This window comes from Podarcis muralis, chromosome 1 (genome assembly GCF_964188315.1).
Source record: "Podarcis muralis chromosome 1, rPodMur119.hap1.1, whole genome shotgun sequence".
Classification (NCBI taxonomy): domain Eukaryota; kingdom Metazoa; phylum Chordata; class Lepidosauria; order Squamata; family Lacertidae; genus Podarcis; species Podarcis muralis.
The window spans coordinates 67,972,670-67,998,713 of NC_135655.1; the positions used below are offsets into that span (position 1 = coordinate 67,972,670).

Sequence of the window (26,044 nt, forward strand, 5' to 3'; positions counted from 1 at the left end):
GTCTAAAACATGCTAATAATACTGTGTAGCAAACTACCATAAATTGTGCCTGCATAGTTTTCCTAAATCTAGTCAAAGCTTGGCTTTTTCATCCTTTTAAAGCAAGAAACATTTTTATGTCCTGTTGTGGCCAATGGATGCTCTTGTTAAACTCTTCAAACCCCAGGCAGAAGATCCTCTGAGGTGGACCTCAGTGTCTGGGCTGAATGATGGGGATGGAGATGCTCCTTCAGGTATACTGGGCTGAGGCCATTTAGGGCTTTAAAGGTCAGCACCAACACTTTGAATTGTGCTCAGAAACATACTGGGAGCCAGTGAAGATCATTTAGGACCAGTGTTATATGGTCCCGGCAGCCACTCCTTGTCAACAGTCTAGCTGCCGCATTTTCGATTAGTTGTAGTTTCGGAGTCCCCTTCAAAGGAGCACATTGCAGTAGTCCCAAGGTGGAGATAACCAGAGCATGAGCCACTCTGGGAAAATGGTGCGCAAGCAGCTAGGGTTCTGCTCGCGTACCAGATGGAGCTGGTAGACAGCTGCCCTGGACCCAGAAGTGACCTGTGCCACCATGGACAGCTGTGAGTCCAAAATGACTCCCAGGCTGCACACCTGGTCCTTCACGGGCACAGTTATCCCATTCAATGCTGGTGGGGAAAACAACTTTGCTACTGATTGCTCAGGGCAAAAATCTCCACTTGTGTTTGTAATAAATGTGCATCCACAATCCTCTTAAATTGGTCCCCTATAGGGCAGCAGAAGCTGGCCAATATATTAGCAATGCACTGCTTCAGCATTTATCTGTGTTTCTGTTCATATTTTAAAACAGGTTTTTGTAACAACCATTCGCTATGTGTTTATTTCTGTTCACGCAAGCTTCTGGTGGGCATGGAGTTTCCTACTAGAGCCCACCAGGTCAATTTGCTTTTGTAGGAGAAAGCTACCTTCTACCTTGCAGACCAAAGTGGAAGCAGCTGGCAACCTCACAAAATCTGATGGGGATCTATAACACACAACTAGGGCTATTCTGCATTACCCATAGATCTGTACATTTGCAATCAGCTGTCAGCAAAAATAAAAACTAGAATGACATAAAAGGACAGTGTGCAGAACTGCACCCAGGACACCCTCTTGCTCCATTTTCATGGCAACAGAAGCTGTAAGAACCTATCACCCACCAACATATGGTAACATTTGTGGAATGGTGCCCAGTACCTAGGATGGAAGCAATTCCCTTTAAAAGCCTCTGAACAGAAATTTAGGGTTGATTCTGTTTTCAGCAGAGGTTCCTAGAGGGCACTGGAGTAGGGCAGAGCAGTACCTCTGCAGGGAGGGTTAGATTCTATACCCACAATCTTCCTCTGTACTTTCCTACCCAATGCTGCAGGGTGCTGCTTGGAAAAGGTATTCAGAGGCACCCAAGAATTGGTTTTTAAAAACTCGGGATGAGAAAATTACCTTTAAAGCTTTGATCATTGTCAGTCTCAGATCAATAGTGACACACAGCTTTGCTGGAAAACCTCTCTAGCAAAGAGAAGTTCTACCAAATGGCAGCAGCATTGATAATGTTTCATCAGCAAGCTCAGGATACTCAGCGGTAATATAAAGCCAAAATTCAGTTGGCAGCACTTCCAAATTTAATTATCTCTGAGGGTTCTAATGCACAACAATGCAGTTGTTTTTTTACAGAAAAAGAAACTTTGTGACAATAATTGGAAATGGGTTTCACACACACACACACCCCAACTTCTCTTTACTCAGCAGAAACGTGGTGGACAAATTTTCCATGTAGTGAATCCATGTGGCTGATGATGATTTGCTTGATGTTACTTTTGATCTCATCTGCTTTATCTTCAAGTGAAACAAGAAATTGTGACCTACCAAACTCAAACTCTATTTTTCTCATGAAAGCTTAGACTTTGCCTAAATATGTAAATACGTTTTTATCTCTATCTTGTACATTTAAATTCAACTTATTCTGATTACCAAACATGCCAGTGAGGTATGCTATCCATCTGAATTGGCCAAATTATTTGCAAGTCCAGACCTTTTGTTTGAAAGAAATCCATTTACCTCTTGTCTTAACTCAGGCTCCCTGTAGCATATAACCCCTTAAATACCAACAAACATCTGTGTGACGTAATAGGTGTAGATATTCATAACTCATTTCCTAGCGTAAGATTTCTAACATGTTGAATGACCTGGCTTTGATAAAGGCAACAATTTTCACTGAATTGCTAGTACTTCATGAAGCATTAACCTAGCTCTTTTGCTGCCAATGAATGGTTCATGTTGTAGGAAGCAGTGATAAGCTACATTTTTAACTTGCTGTACTGAGCAATTGTTTATATTGCCACTGCTTAAGAGTACTGAAAAGTACTTGGAGCCATGCATCTGAGACTAGCTTTTATTGTGTGCACTTTGCTCCAGACATAGTGTTTGTGCATAGGTTGTCTTTCTTGCTTGAGAACCACTACTTACGCTTCAAATCAAATTGGCACCTTTTTGGGTTACTGCTTCCCATAGCCACCTTTCTTAATAGGTATGTGAAGCCTTCATGTTCATTTCTTCCAGAGGAGGTTGCTGCCCTATCTTAACTAATTCAGGTACTTTTTCATGTAACTGAAGACAGAATACCTTTAGCATTTCTGTAGCATTTCCACTCTACTGTGAAAAGTCAAGCACTGACTTGAAATTTGAAGGCTAAAGATTTTTAAATGATCTTTAAAAAACAATATCCCTAGGGGATATGTTAAATCTAACCGTTTAACTCCCTGATTTCCATCAGAGCCATTGTACAGAGAGAGGAGGTTTAATTCTTCCTACCCCAGCTACAAACCTAATTGGGGCAGGGCAGGAAATCCTCCTGTAATTACCAAAAGGAGAAAAGCTTCCCTGGGAGCCAATTGGAGCTTCCATCTCAATTACCAACTGGAGTTGGGTGGTGCTTTCTGTCAAGGATTTGTCGAAGAGACAAACGTTCCACATGGATGAGTGGCTGGCAACTTACACTGTGCCGTCTTTCAGGTCAGGATATTCCCCATCTTGCCTGCTGACAAATGCAGACTGCTACATAGAAGGGGAAGAAATGGAGGCAGTGAGAGATTTTACTTTCTTGGGCTCCATGATCACTGCAGATGGTGACAGCAGCCACAAAATTAAAAGACGCCTGCTTCTTGGGAGAAAAGCAATGACAAACGTAGACAAAAGTAGAGACATCAACTTGCCAACAAAGATCTGTATAGTTAAAGCTATGGTTTCCCCAGTAGTGATGTATGGAAGTGAGAGCTGGACCATAAAGAAGGCTGATCGCCGAAGAATTGATGCTTTTGAATTATGGTGCTGGAGAAGACTCTTGAGAGTCCCATGGACTGCAAGAAGATCAAACCTCTCCATTCTTAAGGAAATCAGCCCTGAGTGCTCACTGGAAGGACAGATCCTGAAGCTGAGGCTCCAATACTTTGGCCACCTCATGAGAAGAGAAGACTCCCTGGAAAAGACCCTGATGTTGGGAAAGATGGAGGGCACAAGGAGAAGGGGACAACAGAGGACGAGATGGTTGGACAGTGTTCTTAAAGCTACCAGCATGAGTTTGACCAAACTGCGGGAGGCAGTGGAAGACAGAAGTGCCTGGCGTGCTCTGGTCCATGGGGTCACGAAGAGTCGGACACGATTAAACAACTAAACAACACATGGGATGTTTGTTTATATTTATTAACTTCCAGTATGCAGAAGCCACATTTCCCCATAGGTGGTTACAAAGCAGCTTACAGAACTATCAATAAAACATTGCTATAAAATAACACAGAGTTTGAAGCAAAATGAAAAGCAGTAACAGGTAAAAAGCACAAGTTCCATAAACAGGCATAATACAACCTACTTAAAATGCCTGCTAGAATAAAAAGGTAAAGGGACCCCTGACCATTAGGTCCAGTCGTGGCCGACTCTGGGGTTGTGGCGCTCATCTCGCTTTATTGGCCAAGGGAGCTGGCGTACAGCTTCCGGGTCATGTGGCCAGCATGACTAAGCCGCTTCTGGCGAACGAGAGCAGCGCACGGAAACGCTGTTTACCTTCCCGCAGGAGCAGTACCTATTTATCTACTTGCACTTTGACATGCTTTCGAACTGCTAGGGTGGCAGGAGCAGGGACCGAGCAACGGGAGCTCACCCCGTCGCGGGGATTCGAACCACCGACCTTCTGATCGGCAAGTCCTAGGCTCTGTGGTTTAAGTCACAGCGCCTCCCGCGTCCCTTCGCCTGCTAGAATAGGAAGGTATTTATCCAGCGCCTGCAATTCAACAGGGAGGGCCCCATCAGATCTCACCTGGAAAGGAGTAGAAGAAAAGGATCCCTTTTCCACACAATAGTACTGTATCTAGCTTTAGCAAGCCTTGTGCTGGGACTTGGTAACAATTGTGTTGGGCTCCTCCACCCCCTTTGGGCCAAGTCACAGTGCTGTCAGGTTTGTTTTTCTTTGTTAACTTGTTTTTCTTTGCTATCTGAAATCAAACCATATTGGCAAAGGTGCAGTGCTTCGCAAGCACACATGATCAGATGACCCATTTGCTTACTTTTAATAATGGACAGAATAGTTCTATGAACTGGCCCTTATTTCTCAACAGATAAACGTGTGTAAGTGGCCCGTTATGGGACATGCATACTGCTGCACCAATCCAAAGCCACAAACTATGATAGACAACTGCTGTTGGATGCACTTTGTTCATGTTTCACAGATGCAGACACAACTGTTTGGGGTTGAAGAACCATCAATCTTGCTGAATTGAAAAAATCTTGCATTCTCTTTTGCAAATGTACATTCACTTTCATTTAGTGGTACACTTTGAAGTGCAGGAGTTCATTATGACAGGTCCCACAGCATCCACCTTGAGGAGTGAAAAAATGCAGGCGCTTCCACACACACACAAACACAAACCAAAGAACAACAGTACATTTAACAGCCAATTGGTTATAATCAGCATGCCTACAATCCTGGGACTAATATCCATTGCTTGTAGTAGTGCTGCATAGATTCAACTTTGCATGCACATTGCATCTTAACAAAATATGTTCAGGCAACTGGAATGTAACCTTTAATTAGATGTGCAAGGCAAGTGTTTTAATTTAGAATGCTGGTAAGTAGGAAACCTATTTAAAAAAAAGAAAGATTTGCCTAACCTCTGCTGGATTAAGTTTCTCATTCTCTGGCTTCATCTATGACAAACAGTCACAAACAAAAGTCTCATCATCACCTCATTCACTTGCCAGTACAAGGAAGGTCTTCAATTAATCTTGCATTCCAGCAAAAACATGTGGCTCCTACTCAAGGTCCCGGAGCTGCCTACCCACCCCACCCCCACCCCCCATCATTGGTTATATTTTTAATTCTTCTCCAATCACTCTTCAGTATTACCATCAACTGGAAACCAGAAATATTCAATGATTTTCCTGCCTCTTCTAGCTGGTGTTCTCTCCTGCAGTTCAGCAGGACAAAGTCCACACATCTGAGGACGTCCAGGGTTTGAACTGGGTGCAACAACTCTATGCAAAATCCTGCAGAGAAATAAAAACTCAACATAATAGTTAATGCAAAAACTCAGTATGTCTATAGTTTCTCTACTGCATGTTATTTTCCCATTTCATTGCTATGTATTTCTTTATGCCTCCTTTTGGTACATGTACACTTTAGGTTTTGCCATACATCTAGAATTTCCCGGACATATATGGAATACTGCAGTTGGAAGCAGTGTCCAGGCAGAAATTGCTGAAATGTCTGGGGAAATCCAGATGTATGGCAATCTGTGTCAGCAGTGTCGTTATTTTGGCGATTTTACTTAAAAATAGCTCCAATTTTTAAAATTATTATTATTTTGCAAAATTGCCACAAAAGCTCAACAACCTTTCCGTCTGGATTTCTGTCTGAAATATGGCAACCCTGATGTACAGTATATACAAGCAATGATTAGTATGGGAGAAATGAGGGGTAAGAGAAAAAAGGACAAGTAGAGTGTTTGCAAGACTAGGCTGGATCAGTCTGTACAAACAGATTTGCTCCCTGTACAAGTGAGCAATCACTAGGCTCCCTAGTTTACTCATTGAAAGCAGCAAACAAAAGGAAATGCTTCTTACGATCATCAGAACAAACATTATGGGAAAGTGTGTATCTCTTTAACAAGATGCTGACTTCCCCTTTGACCAGAAGTCAAACTCAGAAGTGCAGCCCTAATCTAGGGGTTTGCAACATAGTGCCCATGGGCACTAGGGTGCCTACCAGTACCTCCTATGGCACCTACAAAAGGTCTCACTAAATATCCCCTAAAAATCCACAATGCATGAGAGAGCTCTTCCTGCTCTCTTCTTTGCAGTGCCTCAGTCTCTCCTACAACAAACACCCACAGTTCATCATATGCCAGGAGAGGAGAGAGAAGAGTGGAGATGCAAAGAACTGCTCTCTATGAACAAGTGCAGCAGTGCTTTATGTAGGTGTCCCGCCCCCACCGCCAATTGATAGGGGATGTGCTTGACCACATCATTCTGTGGCCCTGCCTCTTTTTCTGCTCTTTTGGCTACGTTATGTCACACCCTATGGCAGCCATTTTGTGTTAATCAGCACAACCCCCCACAGCAGCCATTTTGTGACTTGGCTACGGCATATTCTCAAAACTCCAAATAGCCCCCAAAGTTTGGCAACCCTGCTCTGATTGAGCAGTAGGACTACTGGGACTAGAGACAGACCCAGTGTTCCCAGTGGTCTAGATCCAATTGTGTATTGGTTCTTTTTCAGGTAACTTACTTTTCCTTAAATAATAACAAGTGTGGGGAAGCCACACTTTCTAAAAAGGCAGTGCCCAGGGAGGGGAGACTTATCTCTGCACTCCCCTCCACAATGAGTGAAAAAAGGATCCTTTGGATCCTCTGCTCTGGTTTATGCAGGGTTAAAAGTGAGCATATTCACTTATTTCCGGAGAACAATCTCCCCCCCCCCTTTAAAAAAACACCTGATTGCATTGTATTACAGCTGGTGGGAGAACTGCTTAACACGATCAAAGTGACCTCAGCTTGTTGTCTGTGCTGTCTTCTACCAAGTTAATGCAAAAAGACGGGTGGCAAACCCAAACTAGAAACAGCCTAGTTGTAATACTTTTTCCACCCAACATTATTTTTATGAAGCTGGGAGTATGTTCTGTGCCTTTAATTTTAAAAAATCTGCATAGCTGAGATTAAAGATAAATTTTGTTTTTATTCAGTTTACCAAGCGACTATGATAACAAAACTACATTTGGGATAAATTAAGTAAGTGGAGGGGGTAGAGCAAAGAAAAAAAATAGCCACATTTTTTTACTATGTTTAGCCCTTTTTATGTTGGAAGAAAGCAAAGCCATATACAGTATAAACCTTAATTGGCTCTCCAGGGTGCCCGATAAGTTTCCCACTTAACATACAATGGGGTAAGTTGATGCAGTTAAAATTGTTCATTTGACAGCTGATGTTTAGATCAGCCTTCCTCATCCTGGTGCCCTCCAGATATTTTGGAGAGCAGCTGTCATTATCCCTGACCACTGGCTCTGCTGGCCAGGGCTGATGGGAGTTTGGACCCCCAAAACATCTGGAGAGTATCAGGTTGGGCAAGCTAGCTCAGGTTAATAAAGCACTGTTGATTTACATAGGCTTGCCATACATCAGGAAAATTCCTGACATGTCCTGGTTTTCGGTTGTAAAAATGGCGTCGTGGAAATTTTGCCGAATCAGCAAAATGTCAGGGGAAACCTGAATGTATGGCAATGTGATGGGAAAAGCAGCTTTTTGAAATATGACAACTCTAATTTACAAAGGCTTTACAGAACAAGAAATAATACATGTTTCTTTGCTGAGGAACACAACATTTAGGCAGGGAACAGCAAATGACAGAGAAAGACGAGCAAAAAGAGCAACAAGTGATAAGTGCAGAGAATTTAGAAGCTACATGAATTTAGGGCTTATCTCAATGAGGACTAAAAGGTGGAGCAAAGGCTCCAAAGCTTGTGTGGTTTTGAGGAAAGATCTGAAGGAAGGAAGAGGAGTGCCACCACACAGGTTTTCTGGGAGGCATTTTCAAGCAAAAGGGGTGATGGAAGGATGTAGTTCCTGGGCTAAAGTGAGTCCCTATAAGGAAGCCACATTGGAGGAGCTCTGTTGGGTTAGATCAAAAGGTCCACCTTGTCCTGTTTCGCACAGCGGCCAACTAAAAATGCCTCTAGGAAACCCCCAAGCAGGACATTAGAGGCAAAATCCCTCTGCTGCTGTAGCTCCCCAGTAATGGTTACTCAACAGCCTACTGCCTCTGAAACTGAATGTTCCATTTATCTTCCATGACTCGTAGCCATTTGGCAGCCTGATCTTCCATGAATTTGCCTCATGCCTTTCTAAAGTCATAAACATAAGTCAGTGACCACCAAGACTAGCTTTAGATGGTCATCTTGTGACATTGTTCTATACATATGTGCTGTGTGAAAATGTGTTTCCTTTCCTCTGTCCTAAATTTTCCAACATTCAGCTTCATTGGATTGCCCTAAGTTCTGGTATTATGAGATTTGGGGGGGGGGGCAACAATTTTCTCTGCACCAGGAATATTTTTTTAAATGCTTTTATTTACCAGTACCCCTCACTGAGCCACTTTTTTTGTTAAACTGAAAAGCCCCAAACATGGTAACCTTGTAGAGAAAATGCTCCAGATTCCTGATAATTTTGGTTGCCCTTTTCTGCATCTTTTCCAGTCCTACAATTTCTCCCCCTCCTTTTTTTTTTTTTTTTAAGATGGAGCAGCCAGAATTGTACATGTTATTGTAGCACCCTTACACAAACACTCTCCAACACTACCTGTACATTGAGGCCTTGGGCAATCAGTCCAAGACAATAGGCAGCAACATTTTATTTACTTATTTATACTTTTGTGATGAGGAAAGTGATGGGAAAACACATAGAAAAGTGTGGAATGAGCTCATGATTATAGGTAAGACACAAGCAAGTAAGGATAAATGTTCACTGTCATATAAACTCCCCACAAACAAATCCGAATGAATGTTCAGTAAAGACTGGATGTAATCCAACATATTCATTAAATGCTGTGCAAACTAATCTGGATGCTTAGTAAATAGGTCGCCTGGAAGAGCCCAGAGATTCTCTCACATTGATGGCAATGAACTGGGCAAAAGAAGAGGGTGAGCACTTGCCAGTCAAGGCACAACACAAAGTTGTCTCACAGACAGCTCACAGAGGAATTTGCTCATCTCTCAGCAGCTGCTCTCTGCTCCTCCTCCTCCTCTACACTCTCTTTGTTCTTTCTGATTCTCTCTCACATTACTGCTACTTCATTTTTTATCAATTTCTCCTTCAAAGATCTGTAACTATAAAGTTCAAACTAAAAGCCCACAACACTTGACTAGCTTGGATTTCAAGGATTCCTAATGGATTATTTTAGGAGAAAAATGATTAAAGGAGCAAAAAGCTCTTTGAAGAGCTGAACTCTTATGTGTCTTGATTTTCCTGGGCATGAAATTTTGCTCCCATTTTTATTTTCACAGAGGAGCCAATTTTCTGTTACCTAGTAGGGAGAGGAAGGATGGAAAGAGGTAGACAGTGTTGTCAGAGGATACATGAAAAGCAGAAGTAATGAGATGTGCCTTTCCATCAGTTTATTTCCTGTCTTGAATATGCCAGTAAACATATTAATTTATTACCTGTCAGATCCTCTGCACAGATAGCTCACTGTGAAGTTGGAGGTTAGGAGATGTCAGAGACTATAAAAGTCCTACCTGTCAGTGCTCTTGGCCTTTTCTTCATTGTCAACACCAGGGACTGAAAAACAAACTTGCTCTCCTTCCTGAAACATAGGCAAAAAGCAAGAAATAAGAGCTGCTTTATAAATAAAGGATTGCTTCCACTTCATAGCGATTACTTAAGGTCTTGTTGACATGGCTGAAACTTGTGTGGGGCTGATTCAGAGGGATTACATTGACAATTTGAGTTTTACCACCTCCTTAAAAAAAGAAAGTGCTCCTGAATTAACAGTGACCTGTGCTTATGCAGTTATTTCAAAGGTTGTCTCCCCACCCACAAGGTTCTCTGGATGGTGTTTTACTCCCCACTTCCTGGTGGGTTTTTACAAATAGAACAATTCTATTTGTATATATCTCAGATATATTTCAGATTACAGCTCATACCCTGGTCTTAGCCTTACTTATTCTATATACTTCAGATATGGGCCAATTAAGAAGTAAGGAATTAATAAAACATTTATTAACAGCAGCTAGAATGATCATAACCAGAACCTGAAAAACATCGCAAACAGCCATAATGGGAAAGTTGTTGCAAAAACTGAAAGTGGCAAGGAGACAGAAAAAACAATATAATTTTTACATTGTATGGTATGATTTTATTAAATATATAAATGAAACAACACATAGACAAGGAATACCGTAGAAATGGTGTAGATATTATGTATTATAAAATAAGATGTATGTATTTACCCCCCCTAGTGACCCATTTGTTAGTCTTGTCATGTTTTATTATTTATGTTTGCACAAAGAAATGATGATAATTGTTTTGTGAATGCTTTGTTACTGATTTTGTAACAGAAAATTAATTTTAAAAAAGGAAAAACTGGAGAGAGTGCACTGCACAAACTGGTTATGGGTCCCTCAAGATTTAAAGGAATAATATTGAGTTGGCTGTTTGGCTGCTCCTGGTATAGACAATATATTATGACTATTGGCCATGTGGCTGGGGCTGATGGGAAATGAAAGGCACCATTTGGGCTACCTAGATATAAAGCTGGGGTTTCAGTCAGGAATCTTTCCCACCTCTATGTAGAGGTATTGCAGATAGAAGTTGTGGTATTTGCTCTACCACTGAGCTACAAGTGGCCCTTCCTCACATGGAGCCTTCATATGGAAAAGGAAGAAGCAAAGCTACTAGGGGCCATTTTGTGTGAGCTAGGTATGTCAAATCAGCTGGAGAGATCCATCTCATTTTTAATATTGATTAAAACAGGGGGAGCTCTGACTTATTTACAGTTCTGACAAAGAGCATAATAATTTAATTCTGCTAATTATCAAATATAAGAAAATAGATCATTCTCAAAGTATCTCACAGGTTAATCAGATCACTGATTTCTACAAAATTGCCTCATACCCATCTTGTTTTTCTGAGCGAATCCCAAGTTAGCACACCCTTCCCCTAACCTTTAATGTTTTTAAAGAACGTAATAGTTAAGCAAGAATAGTTGGTGGTTGCAAGTTGCTGTTGGATACCTAAAAATACCTCCTAGAAGGAGTGCCCTGTGCATGTAAATCAAAAGCTCTTTTGTCTAGTTGCAATTCCATGACAATAAGCTCGTCACAATAGAACAGGAGGCTGCCAAGAGACAAATAATTAGAGCCTTCTCTCAGGAATTTAAAAATATGATTAAAGTGAACCCTACATGCACCATTTCATTTAAAAATTCCAAATGTTATAAATTACCCAATTTCTAACTCCTGTCAGTTTATTTTTGAGTTTTACATGCTGAGCAAATTAATCAGTCAGATTGCCAAAGCTAATTCAATTATGACAGCATGCACGGGCATATTTGGTAAATTTATTCACATCTTAGCTGCCTCTTTCAAAAATGAGTTGAATCCCACAGCAGAAGATAAACAGATCTTTCCTCCGACGGTAGGAGGTAGGCATGAATGCTACCCACACAAAATGATTTGCCTGTTTTCTTCCATTTCTAGACTCACATGATACAAAGCTATTCCATCCACTGAATACAACATTCAATGCAAAACACTTCTGGTATTTTGGCATGTCAAGTAAGGAGCATATCCTTCAATTGTCTGCATTAAATTTAGCAATTGGCCAAGCATCTTCCAATACTAAGGGGCTAAGTGACATGCAGTTACATATTGTTGGTAAATTCTCCACATGTGCCTCTCTGCCAGGCAGAGTGAGAAAGTCTTGGGTTTCTAATTTAGGAACTATTGCTTCTTGTTATGTACTACCAGTAACTATAGAGATACATAGTGCCTTGTCCATTTCGCCACTAAGGGCAGATGCTGAAATTAGAAACAACACTTTGCTTTTTATTTCATTTTTTGTCCTTTATGTGTGTTAAATAATAAAACTAAATGTCACACTAAATGCCTTGGACTGTTACACCAGGGCTCCATTTATGTTCTCATAACGCTCTGTACTAATAAGTAAAACTTGTGAGTTCAGTGGGGCTTCCTCCCAAGAAAGTACATACAGAAATGGAACATTAATGCCGAAAATCTAAGGAAGTTGTCCTGCGCCAAAGAATAATCCAATCCTCTCTAGGACGGGAAGAAAAAGCAAATCCATAATTCCAGTTTATCATAGTTTATCGCAATTTAATAAATTTTGGCCCAAGCTCAAGGTTCTCTTTGTTACTTGTGTGCATATGGCACATTACTTTGTCTTTTTAAAAAACAAAAATCAAAGTGAAATTGATCTATAATTAAGTATATTAATTTGCTGTTTGGTGGAGCGTCCCAAGAGGCAGGTGCAGTCGTGATACACCAAGTATTTGGGGTTTTTTACAAAGCATTTTGGAAAGCAAAAGTTGAAGATGAGTGACTGTTAGCTTGATACTTAACAGGCTGTTATTTCCACTAGTCCAATATACTACCACCCAAATTTCATATTTGAAACATGCTTATTCTTGCACATTTGCTTAGTTCATTTATATAAAAAATAAAAACTAGTCCTGAGCTGTAATCCTGAGCTCTTTGCAGCACTGTTTCATTCTGTACAAGTTTACATGGTGCCATTTCCATCTTGTGACATATGGAACACAGTACTGGTGTTTTCCCCTCTGATCTCAATGGAAGTAAATTCCAAGTTGTTTACTGTTGGTTTTTGTTCTAAGGTGCTTTCAAAGCTCTTCTCTTCCCTTAGCGTACAAAGAGTCCATGTGTTTGGTAAGTTAAAAATAGTTTACTTACAAACTCTTCAAAGGTCAGATTTATGTGTTTTTCCATACAGCAATAAGAAAACACAGGCAGCAAAACTTAGGTTCCAAAGTGGTGAATGTTTCTAAATTATTTGTATAGAAACACAACTACAGTTTGCGTAAGCCATGCAGTCTGAGCTTGGAGCAACTGGTTCAGACCTCTTTGCTTGCCAGAGTTCACATGGTGGTATGAAAGAACAAGGAGTTTTATAATCTTTCCTTACAAGGTGAGGGAGAGTAACCCAGCTAAGCCTGGCAGGACATTTTACTCTATGGTCTTAACCCCTTCATGCATTAATTATAGGAGTCTGCTTATCCCACACTTACCGCAAATCTCTGTGGAGTTCCATCTTCATTTCTTAATACTGTTATGTGCTCATTGCTTTCATTGATACACAAGAAATAGCTCTTCATTTTCACCTGACACTAAGAAGAGAAGGGAAGAATAAATGCTGATGGCAAAGTTTAACCTTATTTGGGGCTGCTTATTCAGAAATACAAAGGGGGGTGGGAGGAGTTTTAGACTACCAGGAAGACACAAAAGACATCCCTCATTTCAATTACTTATTTGTTTTCCTTCAGAAATGTCGTAGTGTGAATCCAGTGGATTTCCACTTGTACGACAGGATATCACCATCTTCTCTGCACCACATACACCCCCAAAATCTGCTTAGAGTCTCCCAAAGGTGCAGGGGGGGGGGTGCAGGGAAGGAGGAGAGGAAGATGGCATCCCATTCCACTCAGACACATACAGTGATGATTCCATAGCTAGGACTGACTGTTCAAAGAGAGGTCTGGAAACTGGAGAAGCTAGCGGCTGAAGTGCGTAAGCTTCAGCTCTGTTGACCAGGCAACAGTGAAATCAGAAGGCCAGGCTCTGGCAGTTAGCTATACCAGGGTTCTGCGATGTAAGCACACACAAGGTCAAACAAGACGTGACTTTAAACACAGGATTAGAAAACACGCTTATACAGGCTTTGTGTCTCTGCTAGCAAAACAAAACCCTGCTGTTGAGGACTCCCTCATTTTAGTCAAGGCTGTAGTAGGGGTTAATCTGTTTCCTTGCATCACTTCCACTCCACCCCACCCCAGCTGCTATTTGCCAGAGGACAGAGGGGAAAGGGATAAACACTCCTCATCCTGAGCCACAGTTTAAATTCAGGCTGGGGTTGCATGGGGACAGGACCTTGCAGTTGCTTTTTCTAGATAAAGAGCCAGTCCAAGTTCATTTTTTAAACATATATTTAAAGTTGTGTCTTGCCCCCAAGTAACTCACTGGATCAGTTACCTCAAGCCACGAGGGCTCCCAGAACAAAGCCCAGAGTCATTGACAGAGCCATTCAGATTTCATAATGTATCAAAGTGGTACATACAGCTTTGTTTTGCCTTCTTGATTTTTCTTCCTCTTGGGATTGCCAGAGGTCTGCCATGGCACTATATTTCTTCATCCACATCTCACACTGTTTTTCCTTCTCTTCTATGTCCCGTTCTAGCAAGCGCTTCCCCCTTTCCGACTCGTAATGAAGCAAGGTTGCTTTCTCTAAAGCTTCTTCAGCAGCTTCTGTTCTACATCTTTGAGAGATTTCACTGGATTAGGTGGAAGGAAAAATATTTATTTAGAGGTATAGGCTTCCCCATCCTAAAGGCTTAAACTAGGTAACAATGAAATGAAATGAAATGAATAAAATGAAATGAAATTGTGAGAGCAGAATAATACTTCTTCGAATTCAATTAAATTTGTTTCTCAACTTAACTCTAAACTCCAAAGACAGGTAAACAGGCAGATCAAATGACATTTCCAAAAGGTTTTCAGGCTTGGATAATGTGTGAATGTCACTGCTGAATGAACCTCATGGTGTTGTTAAGAAGCTGCTCTCAGCGGATTTTAAGAGATCATAAAAGTAAAGGTAAAGGGACCCCTGACCATTAGGTCCAGTCGTGGCCGACTCTGGGGTTGTGGCGCTCATCTCGCTTTATTGGCCGAGGGAGCCGGCGTACAGCTTCCGGGTCATGTGGTCAGCATGACTAAGCCACTGGCTGCAACTGCTTATGGCCCCTCCAGATGTTGTTGGACTACAACTCCCTATATCCCTGACCATTGGCCATGCTGGCTTGGGCTGATGGGAGTTGGACTTCAACAAGCACACACCCAGAGGGCCACAGATGTGCCATCCTTGGTTCAAAGCTATATACTTTACTATATTTATCCCAATTTTAAGACAACTAAGGATGAAAGGGATTAATATTTCACAAAATGAGAGGTAGCATATTACACAGAGACTACAAAATGGGGTTAGGTATAAAATTAAATGAATAAACAATCATACACCATTGTCAAGATTGGGAACGTCTCTGTGCAATAGACAAATATTTATCAGGAAAGGAGCAACTGTTTTCTGGGATGGGAAAGAGCCTGTAAAAAAAGTGGGTGGGTGGGTGTGTCTCAATTAAAACCTTACCTTTCTTTACTCTTCAAATTCTCTTCTAGTGTTCCTTTCAGTTTCTGCTTTAGTTCATTCCTTTCGTGCTCCAAATATCGTTTTTCCTCACGGATGACTTCCCTCTCCATTGTTATTCTCTCTAGTTTCATCTGACTTTCAAAGTGGCTCTTTTCCACTTGTGCTAACAGCTGCTGCATTTCGGTTAACTGAAAGAAACAAATCAGAAAAACATGTTTTCCCCTCTCTAAGGCAGAAAGTTGCCGTGACAGCCAACCCTTAGAGGTTTTAACACCTATAAAAACAAAGGCAAAGATAAGAGTTTGAAGGAAGAAAAATAGCGTGGAAGCCACTGCCTGAGGCGAATGAGTCACATTGCTCCATGCGAAGTTTGGCCCTGTGCAGTGCGAGATTTATTCTACTACATCGCTGTAGGCCAGTCTTTCTCAGCCTTGGGTCCCCAGATGTTGTTGGACTACAACTCTCACCATTTCTAGCTAGCATGACCAGTGATTAGGAATGATGCAAGCTGTAGCATAACATCATCTGGGGACCCAAGATTGAGAAAGGCTGACGTAGGCAAAGGCGATATTTTGATAGGCTTGCTCTTATACATTCTACCCTGACAGATATGGGATCCCGACAACTGGTAGTTAATTCAGGGTGCAAGCATGTGATCTAAGGCTCAGACCTTTCTCTTCAGCTGCTGAGTTTCTTCTTTTAAGCTGATGTTCTCCAGTTGAACTGCTTCTTGCTGCTCCCGACACAACTTTTCCTGGGCTTCAGCCTCCACTTGGCCTTTCTCAGCTTCTGCCTGAGCCAGAGAGGCCTCCTCCACAAGCTTGGAGTATTTTGTTGCTGTCTGCTGAGAGGCATTCAGCTTCTGCTTCAGCTGATGAGCAAAAGAACATGTGAATACAGTATTAGAAAGGGGTTTCTTATTCCACAGTCATTGATAAAACTCATGCACCTTTGAGAATGGCCCCTCTAATATTTCAGGGGTGGGGGAGAGAGGGAATTGTTGCTACATACTATCTGATGTCAGCAACACTTTACAGAGTGCAAGAAAATAGGTCAGTGCCCTGAGGAGATTACAATCTAAAATTTGTCACAGGGGGGAAACAAAGAAGCCATTGCAGTTTTCACTTGCATGTGCTTAGATCAAATTTCAGATTCAGAAAGGTATGGGATCTAGGGAGTGTGCCAAAAGCTTTCCAGAATAGTTTGGATCTGCCGAACTATTCACGCCATATATTGAAAGCACTCTTATACCACTTTGACAGTTATAGCTTTCCCCAAAGAATTTTGGGAACTGTTGTTTGTTAAGGGTGCTGGGAGCAGGAGCTCTGTGAAGGGTCTCCTCACAACTCTCACAAGGGGCTTATGATTTAAAGCCTCCTGCAGTTTTTCAACATATAGAAATAGGTATTTTTAAAATATGTCAACTTTTTATTCCTTTCATTTTTGCTTAAAAGTTTTTAGTATTGTCACAATGCGCAAACACCCACAGAAATTAAACCTGTTTTGTTTTGTTTTTTTACAGCCCCTCATTCTTTTAGTGCCTGATCATAGCAAACCTGCTAAGAGTTGTTAGCAACAAATTCTCTGCCAGTAGGTTTTCTCGCCTGATTTATTTTCACTTTGTTTTTCCTTACGCTGAGAAAAGCGTAATGTTCTACAAAGGGCAGAAACTTTGGCAGACCTTTAATATAGCTTTCCTGCCAAAATATTGAATCTGACCCAGCCAGACATAAACTACCCATACAATATTCATCAGTAACGTTCACACTGGCAACCTCTCTGTAATCAAAGAAGAGGAATCAGGGTTTCCTTTTCAAAAAAACATAAGCAGTTCATAATGCTTCTTCACAATATTCTTCTTCTTTCTCTCTGATGAAAAAGATTACTTTAAAGTTAACATAGATCAATATTTTAAGTCAAATGGAAAACTGCATTTTTGTGTTTGTGTGGTGGCAAGCCCTTTTTACTCAATAAGTTGAGCAATTAACCTCCACAATACCAGTCACGTCCCACTGGTTTCAAATCCTCTTTTCTGTATTCGTATCTTAATTCATAAAAAAAGAAGGGGGGGGGGGACTGAGACTGCACGCCTATGGATGGGCCTTTGGCCTGATTCAGCAGGCTCTTCTTATAAATGCTTACCTGGAAGTAATTTCATTAAGCTTAATGGGATGCACTTCTGAGTAGGCATGTATAGGATGGCTCCGCTAAAAGACTTGGATTAAATGCTTTATCCTGGATATTGGGATTCTGATGTCTGTATCTCAGAGTCAAGCTCATTTTGAAAGGATTAAGGATAAAGCTGATGTTCAATGACTCAAGTTCACCATACACATATACTTGCACAACTAGTGGCCTTGAGAGTCCCATGGACTGCAAGAAGATCAAACCTATCCATTCTTAAGGAAATCAGCCCTGAGTGCTCACTGGAAGGACAGATACTGAAGCTGAGACTACAATACTTTGGCCACCTCATGAGAAGAAAAGACTCCCTGGAAAATGCCCTGAAAGACTGAGGGCACAAGGAGAAGGGGACGACAGAGGACAAGATGACTGGACAGTGTTCTCGAAGCTACCAGCATTAGTTTGACCAAACTGCGGGAGGCAGTGGAAGACAGAAGTGCCTGGCATGCTCTGGTCCATGGGGTCACGAACCCCTTCATGGATCACTGCCTTGCCGTGGCGAAGGGGCTTGAATAACTCAGAGAAGCTATGAACTATGCCGAGCAGTGGCCTAGTTGGTGGATAGAAATTTACACTCCTATTTATACCTGCAAGGTGTAAGGGAAACCACAACCCACACCCACACTCTGCTGTACCTCCTGGGATGTGCACCTGAGTATGAACATGCAATCTCTGTGCACATTTCTTGACCTAGAAGAATTACCAAGCACAGATCTCTATTTTTGGATTGGGCGGTTTTGCTTTTAGGTGTATACTTTTAAAAATGTAATTTTTGTGTGTGTGAAGCAGCCCATGGAGCCAGCTGTGAAAAAGTATTTAGTTTACAGTGCATTCCTAACCATGTCTACTCAGAAGTTACTCCTATTTAATTCAACAGAGCTTAAACCCCACAGGGAAGTGGGGTTACGATTGCAGCCATAGTTGCCACTGCATTGCAGAAGTGGAGTTCAAGCCTTGCTTTTAGGTCCAATTGCTTCTTATAGTGAGATTTGTAGTGGAGCTGATCAAAACGTTTTCAGCTTGTTGTTTGGAGGTAATTTTACTGGAGAAAATATAATTTAAGTCACAAGTTGTACCTGATGTTTAATTATGAACAACAACAGCATAATACTTTCTAATGGTTAATTTTTTTTTAAAATAGCTACGTCATTTCCTCTAATTTCACAGCAGGGGAAGTTTTCTATATTCTTTAAAGGGAACTACATTATGTCAAGTAATGTTGGTAAAAAAAAACAGGAGAAAAGAGCTCAGTGGTGGTTTCATACCTCTTTAACTAGTGTTTGCAGTCCATGGTTTATATTTCTGAGATTTCTCATGCCCAGCTCGCTTTCCGATTTCATAAAAATTCTTTCCAAATGCAGCTCATTTGACAAGCATTTGTTCTGTTTCTTCAGGTCCTCGCATTCCTGATGACATGCAGATAGTTTTTGTCTTAATATCATTCTGGATAATTTCAGCTCATAAAATTTATTGCAGCCATTTCTCTAAATTGAACAATTTTGAAACTGTTCCTATGTGAATCTGTTAGCTTAAGGTATGTCTGCCATGGCTGTGTGGGTGGGTGGGGGAGTTCAACACACTTCTCCAAGCACACAAATAATCTTTCAAGCGAAAGAAAAGCATGCTGAGCAATAAAGGTAAAGGTAAAGGTACCCCTGCCCGTACGGGCCAGTCTTGACAGACTCTGGGGTTGTGCGCCCATCTCACTCAAGAGGCCAGGGGCCAGCGCTGTCCGGAGACACTTCCGGGTCACGTAGCCAGCGTGACAAAGCTGCATCTGGCGAGCCAGAGCCGCACACGGAAACGCCGTTTACCTTCCCGCTAGAAAGCGGTCCCTATTTATCTACTTGCACCCGGAGGTGCTTTCGAACTGCTAGGTTGGCAGGCGCTGGGACCGAGCAACGGGAGTGCACCCCGCCGCGGGGATTCGAACCACCGACCTTTCGATCGGCAAGCCCTAGGCGCTGAGGCTTTTACCCACAGCGCCACCCGCGTCCCCCTATGCTGAGCAATAATCTATCTTTAAAACATGTAGTGTTACAGCAGAAAGAGGTTAAAGGAATTGTACTGGCCATGTGCATCTTAGACCGAGCACGGAACCAACAGTTAGCAAACAAAAAGGACATGCTGTTTGCTTCTTAGAGGGGCTGCAATCTCATTCAGGTAAACTACATGGACCAGATGACCTTCTGCCAATCAGATTCTGAATTAGTTTTGTGCACTCACTCACAGCGAGGCTGCAGATAAAAAGGTAAAAGGTAAAGGACCCCTGGAAGTCCAGTCAAAGGCGACTATGGGGTTGCGGCGTGCATCCCGCTTTCAGGCCGAGGGAGCATTATTATTGAAAAACACAAGGCCTTAACACAGGCATTTAGCCCATGCTTTCCTGTTCATATAAATATCTTTTTTGTTTTGTGGACATAAGAGCAAAAAATATTCTGAATACATCTCATGGAAAGCCCAGTTCACAGGTGGAAGTCCTTGCTGGTTAGCTAAATCCCACCCATTAGAACAATCTAGATACAGATAAGCAATAAGAGTCTCATAGATTATGGAAGACTCTGAACAATCTAAGAATGAATAAGCAGAAACAGCTGACTTTGCTAGGAGTGTTACTCATTTCCAATACAACATAACAAAAGAAAACTGATTCTTGCTCGAGTAATAGAACATTCCTGTCTCTAATAACTTTAAAGCAAAAGAGAATTATGATAACATTCAATCTATTACGGAGCTAGGATGGAAACTCTTTTCTCCAAGATCTATCCTTCCAGCCCAGAAATGGCATCCTTGCATTCTTATAAAATAACTGAAATAGAGGGAGGGGGGGAGGCGGGAAGCGGGGAAAAATAATAATAAAATAACTGAAATAAACGAAAATTTGCCCTTATTCCCTTATGTGGGACACAAGAGTCCTTATAGAGTCCTTTGTAGGTTCTCCATCGGTCGGAGGAAAAAAAACAGAGGCCAACCAGAGAATATTGAGAAGCAAAGCGGCTTGTAAGCCTGATCTTTATTGAACTGTTGCAACAGGGTGCCCCCTTCACACACAGGAGGGAGGAGGACCCAGAACCAAGGTGTGTCCGCCCTTATATAGACATTTTAAATTGCCCACCTTGGAGTCAAAGACCACCCACAGAAACATCATACCTGCATCACAGAAAGGGCAGGCTAAAGCAAAAAACTGAGTGGATTGTTTACCTCCTGTCTGGCAAGTTACCTGTTAATGTTTACTGGATTGATACCCTGGGGAGCCTGGCCAGTCTTTTGTAATGGTAAATACTTAGCTCCTGAGCCAAGTCACAGGCTCACCCTATTCATACACAGATATACCCTTAAGACAGGATTTGTGAAGGAAAAGACAATGGGGAGGCTCCTCCATTTGACCTTGCAGAGAAAACACCTGGTCAGCTTGGGAGTCAAAATGGCTCCATGGCTGCTCTCCTGTGCAGCTTCAGACATGCGGCCTATATATCTATGTACGTGTTTGTTTGGTACATTTATGAACCTTTATTATATACCTTAATTTAATTTAAGACCTTAATTTATTTATTTCGTAAATTTCATAACGATTACTTATAAAAATAGCAAGATTATTTTCACCATTTAGAAACCACGATACTAAAAGTCAAGTTTTAAAAGTAATTTTTACTTATGTCTCAAAATTACACATTGCCCTGTGTTTTGAGGCATGTCACTTTAGCACACAAATAGCCACTGACCTTCCTTTTTCTCACAAGTTCTCCTTGCAGACGGTTGATGTGAGCAACAGAGCCTCCTTGGATCACAGCACTGGTTGGGCGAATCCGACAAACAGGCCTCGCCCCACGACACAGATTGGCGTGATGATCCCCAAAAGATAGGGTAGAAAGGGGAGATTTTCCAGTAAGCCCGTCAAGACTCGGCTTGCCATTAGTAAAGGATGTTGTGACACCAGCACCGCTGCCATCGATAGCGGAAATGCCTTTGCCGCCGGCCGCATTTTCCAGCAGAGATGGTTTCGTCGACAGATTGGCCCTGTGCGGGTCTCTCTGGGATAATGTCTTTTGTGGCATATTTGAGAAGCGTTTCCTGGAAATCTGTAGAACTGCTGAGAGTTCCAGTTCTACACTTTCTGGCTAAATAGCTGCTACCTCTTGCTTATCTGGTCAAAAACAGCCCTTCTACCAACTACTTGGGAGAGATAATGAAGATTGCAAGGCTAGTGTGAAAAAAAGCCATCAACTAAAGGTATCACCTGGCATCAATTATTAAACTGTTACTGGAGCCCAGAATGAAAGGAGCAGAAATAGAAGCTTCAGACCAGGGATGCAAACAAAGATTTGAACTCAGACGTGCCAGGTAGTGTAAGCTGCAAGAATCTGGGCTTTTATTTCTTCAGTTAATTGATTAATTGACTAAAACATCAGTCAATGGCAGGAACCGATTGTTGAAGTCAAAACTGAATTCCCAAGACTAGAAGTTAAAGCACATATTCTTTTTGGAGGCGATTTTAGATCTGAAGTGTTACAGTAATAAAAAGGGAAATGTTTGACATTCCTTCTAGCTATGAATGACAACTTTCATGTACTAAACTGCAAGCTCTTTCAGACTCCTTTCAGTACCTCACAAAGGTATCTCTGTATTGATGTTTTGGACAGATAATCCTATACACATCTGCTCAGAAGTCCCATTGACTTCAATTGGATTTACTCCCAGGTAAGTGGTATAGGACTGTAGTAGCCTAAATTGGTTTACAAAGCAGAAAACTAATCAGCTAAACATTCTGTAATTAATGGGTAGACCCAATAAGCATATTAATATCAACTATTTCTTGGCTTTCCCCCCAGATGCCTATTGTCTTCATGTTTTAGCTTTTCAAAAATTCCATTTCAATCTTTATGGTTTACAATTGTCCCCGTTATTGCAGTTGAATAGTGAAAGTTTTATGTAATTCACGAATTGTGACAGAGGTGAAAATTATGTTGCCTGTTTTCCTACAAAACACATCATCCTGTATCATTTCCCCATATACTTTAGTTTGCTACTCTATAAACAAAGATGGGAAGAGACTCTTAATTGAGTCAATAGTACAGGGCATATGATAGTAATGAAAGCTTGTGGTCAATTTACAGATCATGCAGCTCTTGGGAGTCTTTATCTTCAGACTAGATGGGAGATTTAACTTATTTCACAGGGCGTACTCTGTTCTGATCCAACCCATCATGTTATCAATGTTTCTTAAGGAATCAGAGACCTCAGCCATTGTTTTGTGTAGAACCTAGCACTAATTTAGAGCAGGGATGGGGAATCTGTGGCCTTCCAGATTTTGTTGGATTCCATCTACCACCATTGTTGGCTCTGCTGGTTGGGGCTGATGTGAGTTAGAAGTCCATTAACATATGAAGGGCCATATGTTCCATGCCACCATTTTAGTGGGGTGCATAATCCTTCTCACATAACTGACTTGGTCAGGGCTGTATGAGGGCACCCAGCAACCAATATAAAAAGCAGTAGGGTTTATAGACAGGTGTGTACGTTTGCTCCAAGTATTTATAGAATGAGTTTAGCAAGCTGAGCCAAGCTTGCTAAATTGCCTCTTGTCCATCATCTTATTCTCTATTACATTTAGAAGACCCACTCATGGGGTCCATTTGACAACCTGCAAAAGCAGCCACAATTAAATGAAACAAGCAACCATTAAACACACACAAAAATAACTACTGGTAATTCTGCCCTGTTTTTGTAAAAAGTAGCCATCTACCATATGTCACTGGCATTTTCTCGGCATGGCCCTCAAGCTATCTATAGAAAATTGAGGACAAGCTACATAAAATCTAGCAATTATTCTATTTGTTTCTAGCATAGCAACTGTCTCCCCTTTTTTTGGCAGGAAATCAGACGTGCCTACATTTCATATGGAGCTCCAGCACATGAGAAGTCAACAAGATTATAATCAAGGTATTAGGCAATCCAACACTTGAAAAACCTTGAAGTTTCTCAAGGAAGGAATGCACTCACAGATAACTCAGAAGCTGTCTACGTGAAGAAATGGAAAACTATTTTCTCATATAGTATCTTTTGAAAGTTTTCCGTAGCTTATAGTGGCCCTTCCTTTTAGAAACAAAAGTCCTTGAGAAAATATTACACCCTGAGCCTGAGTGGCATCCCCAAGTACGCCACTTGTTGGTTTCTTCCATGTAAGTCCGGGTGGGAACCTGTGGCCTGCCAGATGTTGGTAGACTCCCAACTCCCATCATTTCTGACACTTGGGACATGCTGGCTGGTGGTTTTGAGAGCTGGAGTCCAAGAACATCTGGAGAGCCACAGGTTCTTTGTCCCAGATCAAATTCTATGGGGGGGGGGGGAATAAACTATTAAACTTTATGACAGCCAGAGGTGGTTTAGAAGCAAACTTTTACCATGGCTGGAGCAAAGCCCAAACTCTTCCTGGTCTTTTAGCATGTGCATACAATGTGCCCTACCAAAATAATGGCTTCTATCTCTCTGCTCCTCCCTAGTGAAGTTTTGATTGAGACGGTAAACTTGGGGTCACATAGTTTAATTCTCCTTCACATACACACAATCCTCCACACAGAAGACTAGCAAGTTGGGGAAGCTAGGCTAAAAACCTCCTCCCCAACATGTCATGTTTCCCCCAATATGTTAGGGATTATTTATTTTGGACTCGGGATGAAGCCATGTAAGCCCTTACCTGCAACAGTCTGGACCAGCCTTTAGCAACCCTTTACATGTTTTGGACTCCAATTAGCTTTTTCCATTATGGTACCACCATTCAATTAAAAAATGCACAAGGGCCTGGGGGTTAAGCCAGTCATTTATAACCTTCCATGCAGATCTTAAACCCTAATTTGATAAAGCCTAAACTCTGTTACTCTTTAACAACGGTACACATTTCCCTCCTGGGTTGTCTCTGCAGGCCAACTCAAGGAACTTCCACCCATTAGGTACTGTAATTAGGGAAATATAGCAAGATAAGCAAAACAGATATGCAGGCCCCTACCTTAAAGGCCAATATAGCAGATAAAGAATGAGTAAGAATGAGCAATAGATTTTGGCCACATTAACAGACTGAACTTACTACCAGCTCTTTTTACAATGAACCTAGAGACCCCCCACAAAGAGTTTGGTAGGATCATGTGATAATGTAGCCCCACCTTGATGTGTCTCCTCCCCTTTGCTTCTTCAAATTATATCTATTGAAAGCTACCACATAAGACTCACACACAAAGCATGTCCAAACTGGCCATACCATGGGCAGCTCCCAAATCATTCCAGTTCAGTGAGGCAGGGAACAAAGTGATGATATCACAATTGTTTTTAACTGAACATTTATCAGTCTTCTTCTTGCCTGACTCATTTACTCAGATCGCATCCCCATGTTTTGCCTTGCTGTCACTGGACTGGAAATTCATTTCATGAATCATAGGAGTTGGACATTTGGAAACAGAATAGATCAGTTTCCCACGCTGTTACTCAGCTCTGCTAGCAGCTTCTTAGCAGTGAAAGTGACTTGCAATATGTAGGTGGGGAGATTGTGTGGATAACCACCTAGCTCTTTTAAACAAATAGAATTTCATGGGTGGGAGGGACCACACACTTCAGGTTCTCACACTGTAAGGCAGCCTGTAAGCCGCCCAGGGTAGTGGGAGAAACCCAGCCAGATGGGTGGGGTGTAAATAATAAAACATATTATTATTATTATTATTAGCAGCCAACCTGGTGCCTTTCCCAAGTTTAGGAGGACAGGTGGTTGGGGAAGGTTGCTATAAGGAACAGGCTCTAACATTTTCATTCCAAATTATAATCATTTGCTTTAGAAAAACTTCAGTAGAGACTGTGCAATTCCACTAAAAGCGGACATAGTTTTCTTTAGGAAGGTTAAAGTTTTTCTATAAACGGTTTGATAAAAAGCGTTTTTCTTCAGAAACATTAATACTACCCACATTAGTGAAAAACAAATTTATGAAGTGTAACATTGCTTTAGTACTTTAAAAAAGATACACTAAGTGATGTCTATCTTGAAATCAAATGAGTATTATAGAAGCAATTGTATCCCAGTGACTACTGAGACTGCTACACAGGAATGAGGAAAAACAGTTGCTTTTTTGAATAGGTAGCACTAGAACTTCAACAACAAATGGATATTCTTTGTTCTAGGGCCCATGAAACAGATATGCTCAGAATGAAAATTCAATGGTGAAGTGTTGTATTCTTCTCCATCATCTTTACTGACCCAAAATTATAGGGCAAAGTGAGAAGGTTCCTAAAAATGACAGATCAAAGATTTCACATGGACACTGTTCCTTCCAAAATTGTCTAGACACCCGATGTGTGAGAACAGTTAATGAAATGCACCTTAAGGATAGCTTTTCCAAGTCTGTAGAATTCTACAGAGAATTATAAATTAAACATACA

General features: G+C 41.4%; 1 protein-coding gene across 1 annotated transcript; it reads right to left on the bottom strand.

Moving 5' to 3' along the window:
• Positions 1 to 3,691: 3,691 nt before the first annotated feature.
• LOC114597877 (uncharacterized) lies at positions 3,692 to 26,036 on the bottom strand. The gene is made up of 8 exons (XM_077930427.1): positions 21,349 to 26,036; positions 18,892 to 19,032; positions 16,113 to 16,313; positions 15,443 to 15,630; positions 14,357 to 14,570; positions 13,311 to 13,409; positions 9,784 to 9,851; positions 3,692 to 5,545 (listed from the first exon to the last, which is right to left on the bottom strand). The coding sequence occupies exons 1-8, from the start codon at positions 21,679 to 21,681 to the stop codon at positions 5,389 to 5,391; spliced, it is 1,401 nt and encodes a 466-aa protein (XP_077786553.1). The 5' UTR covers positions 21,682 to 26,036; the 3' UTR covers positions 3,692 to 5,388.
• Between the last annotated feature and the right edge of the window lie 8 nt (positions 26,037 to 26,044).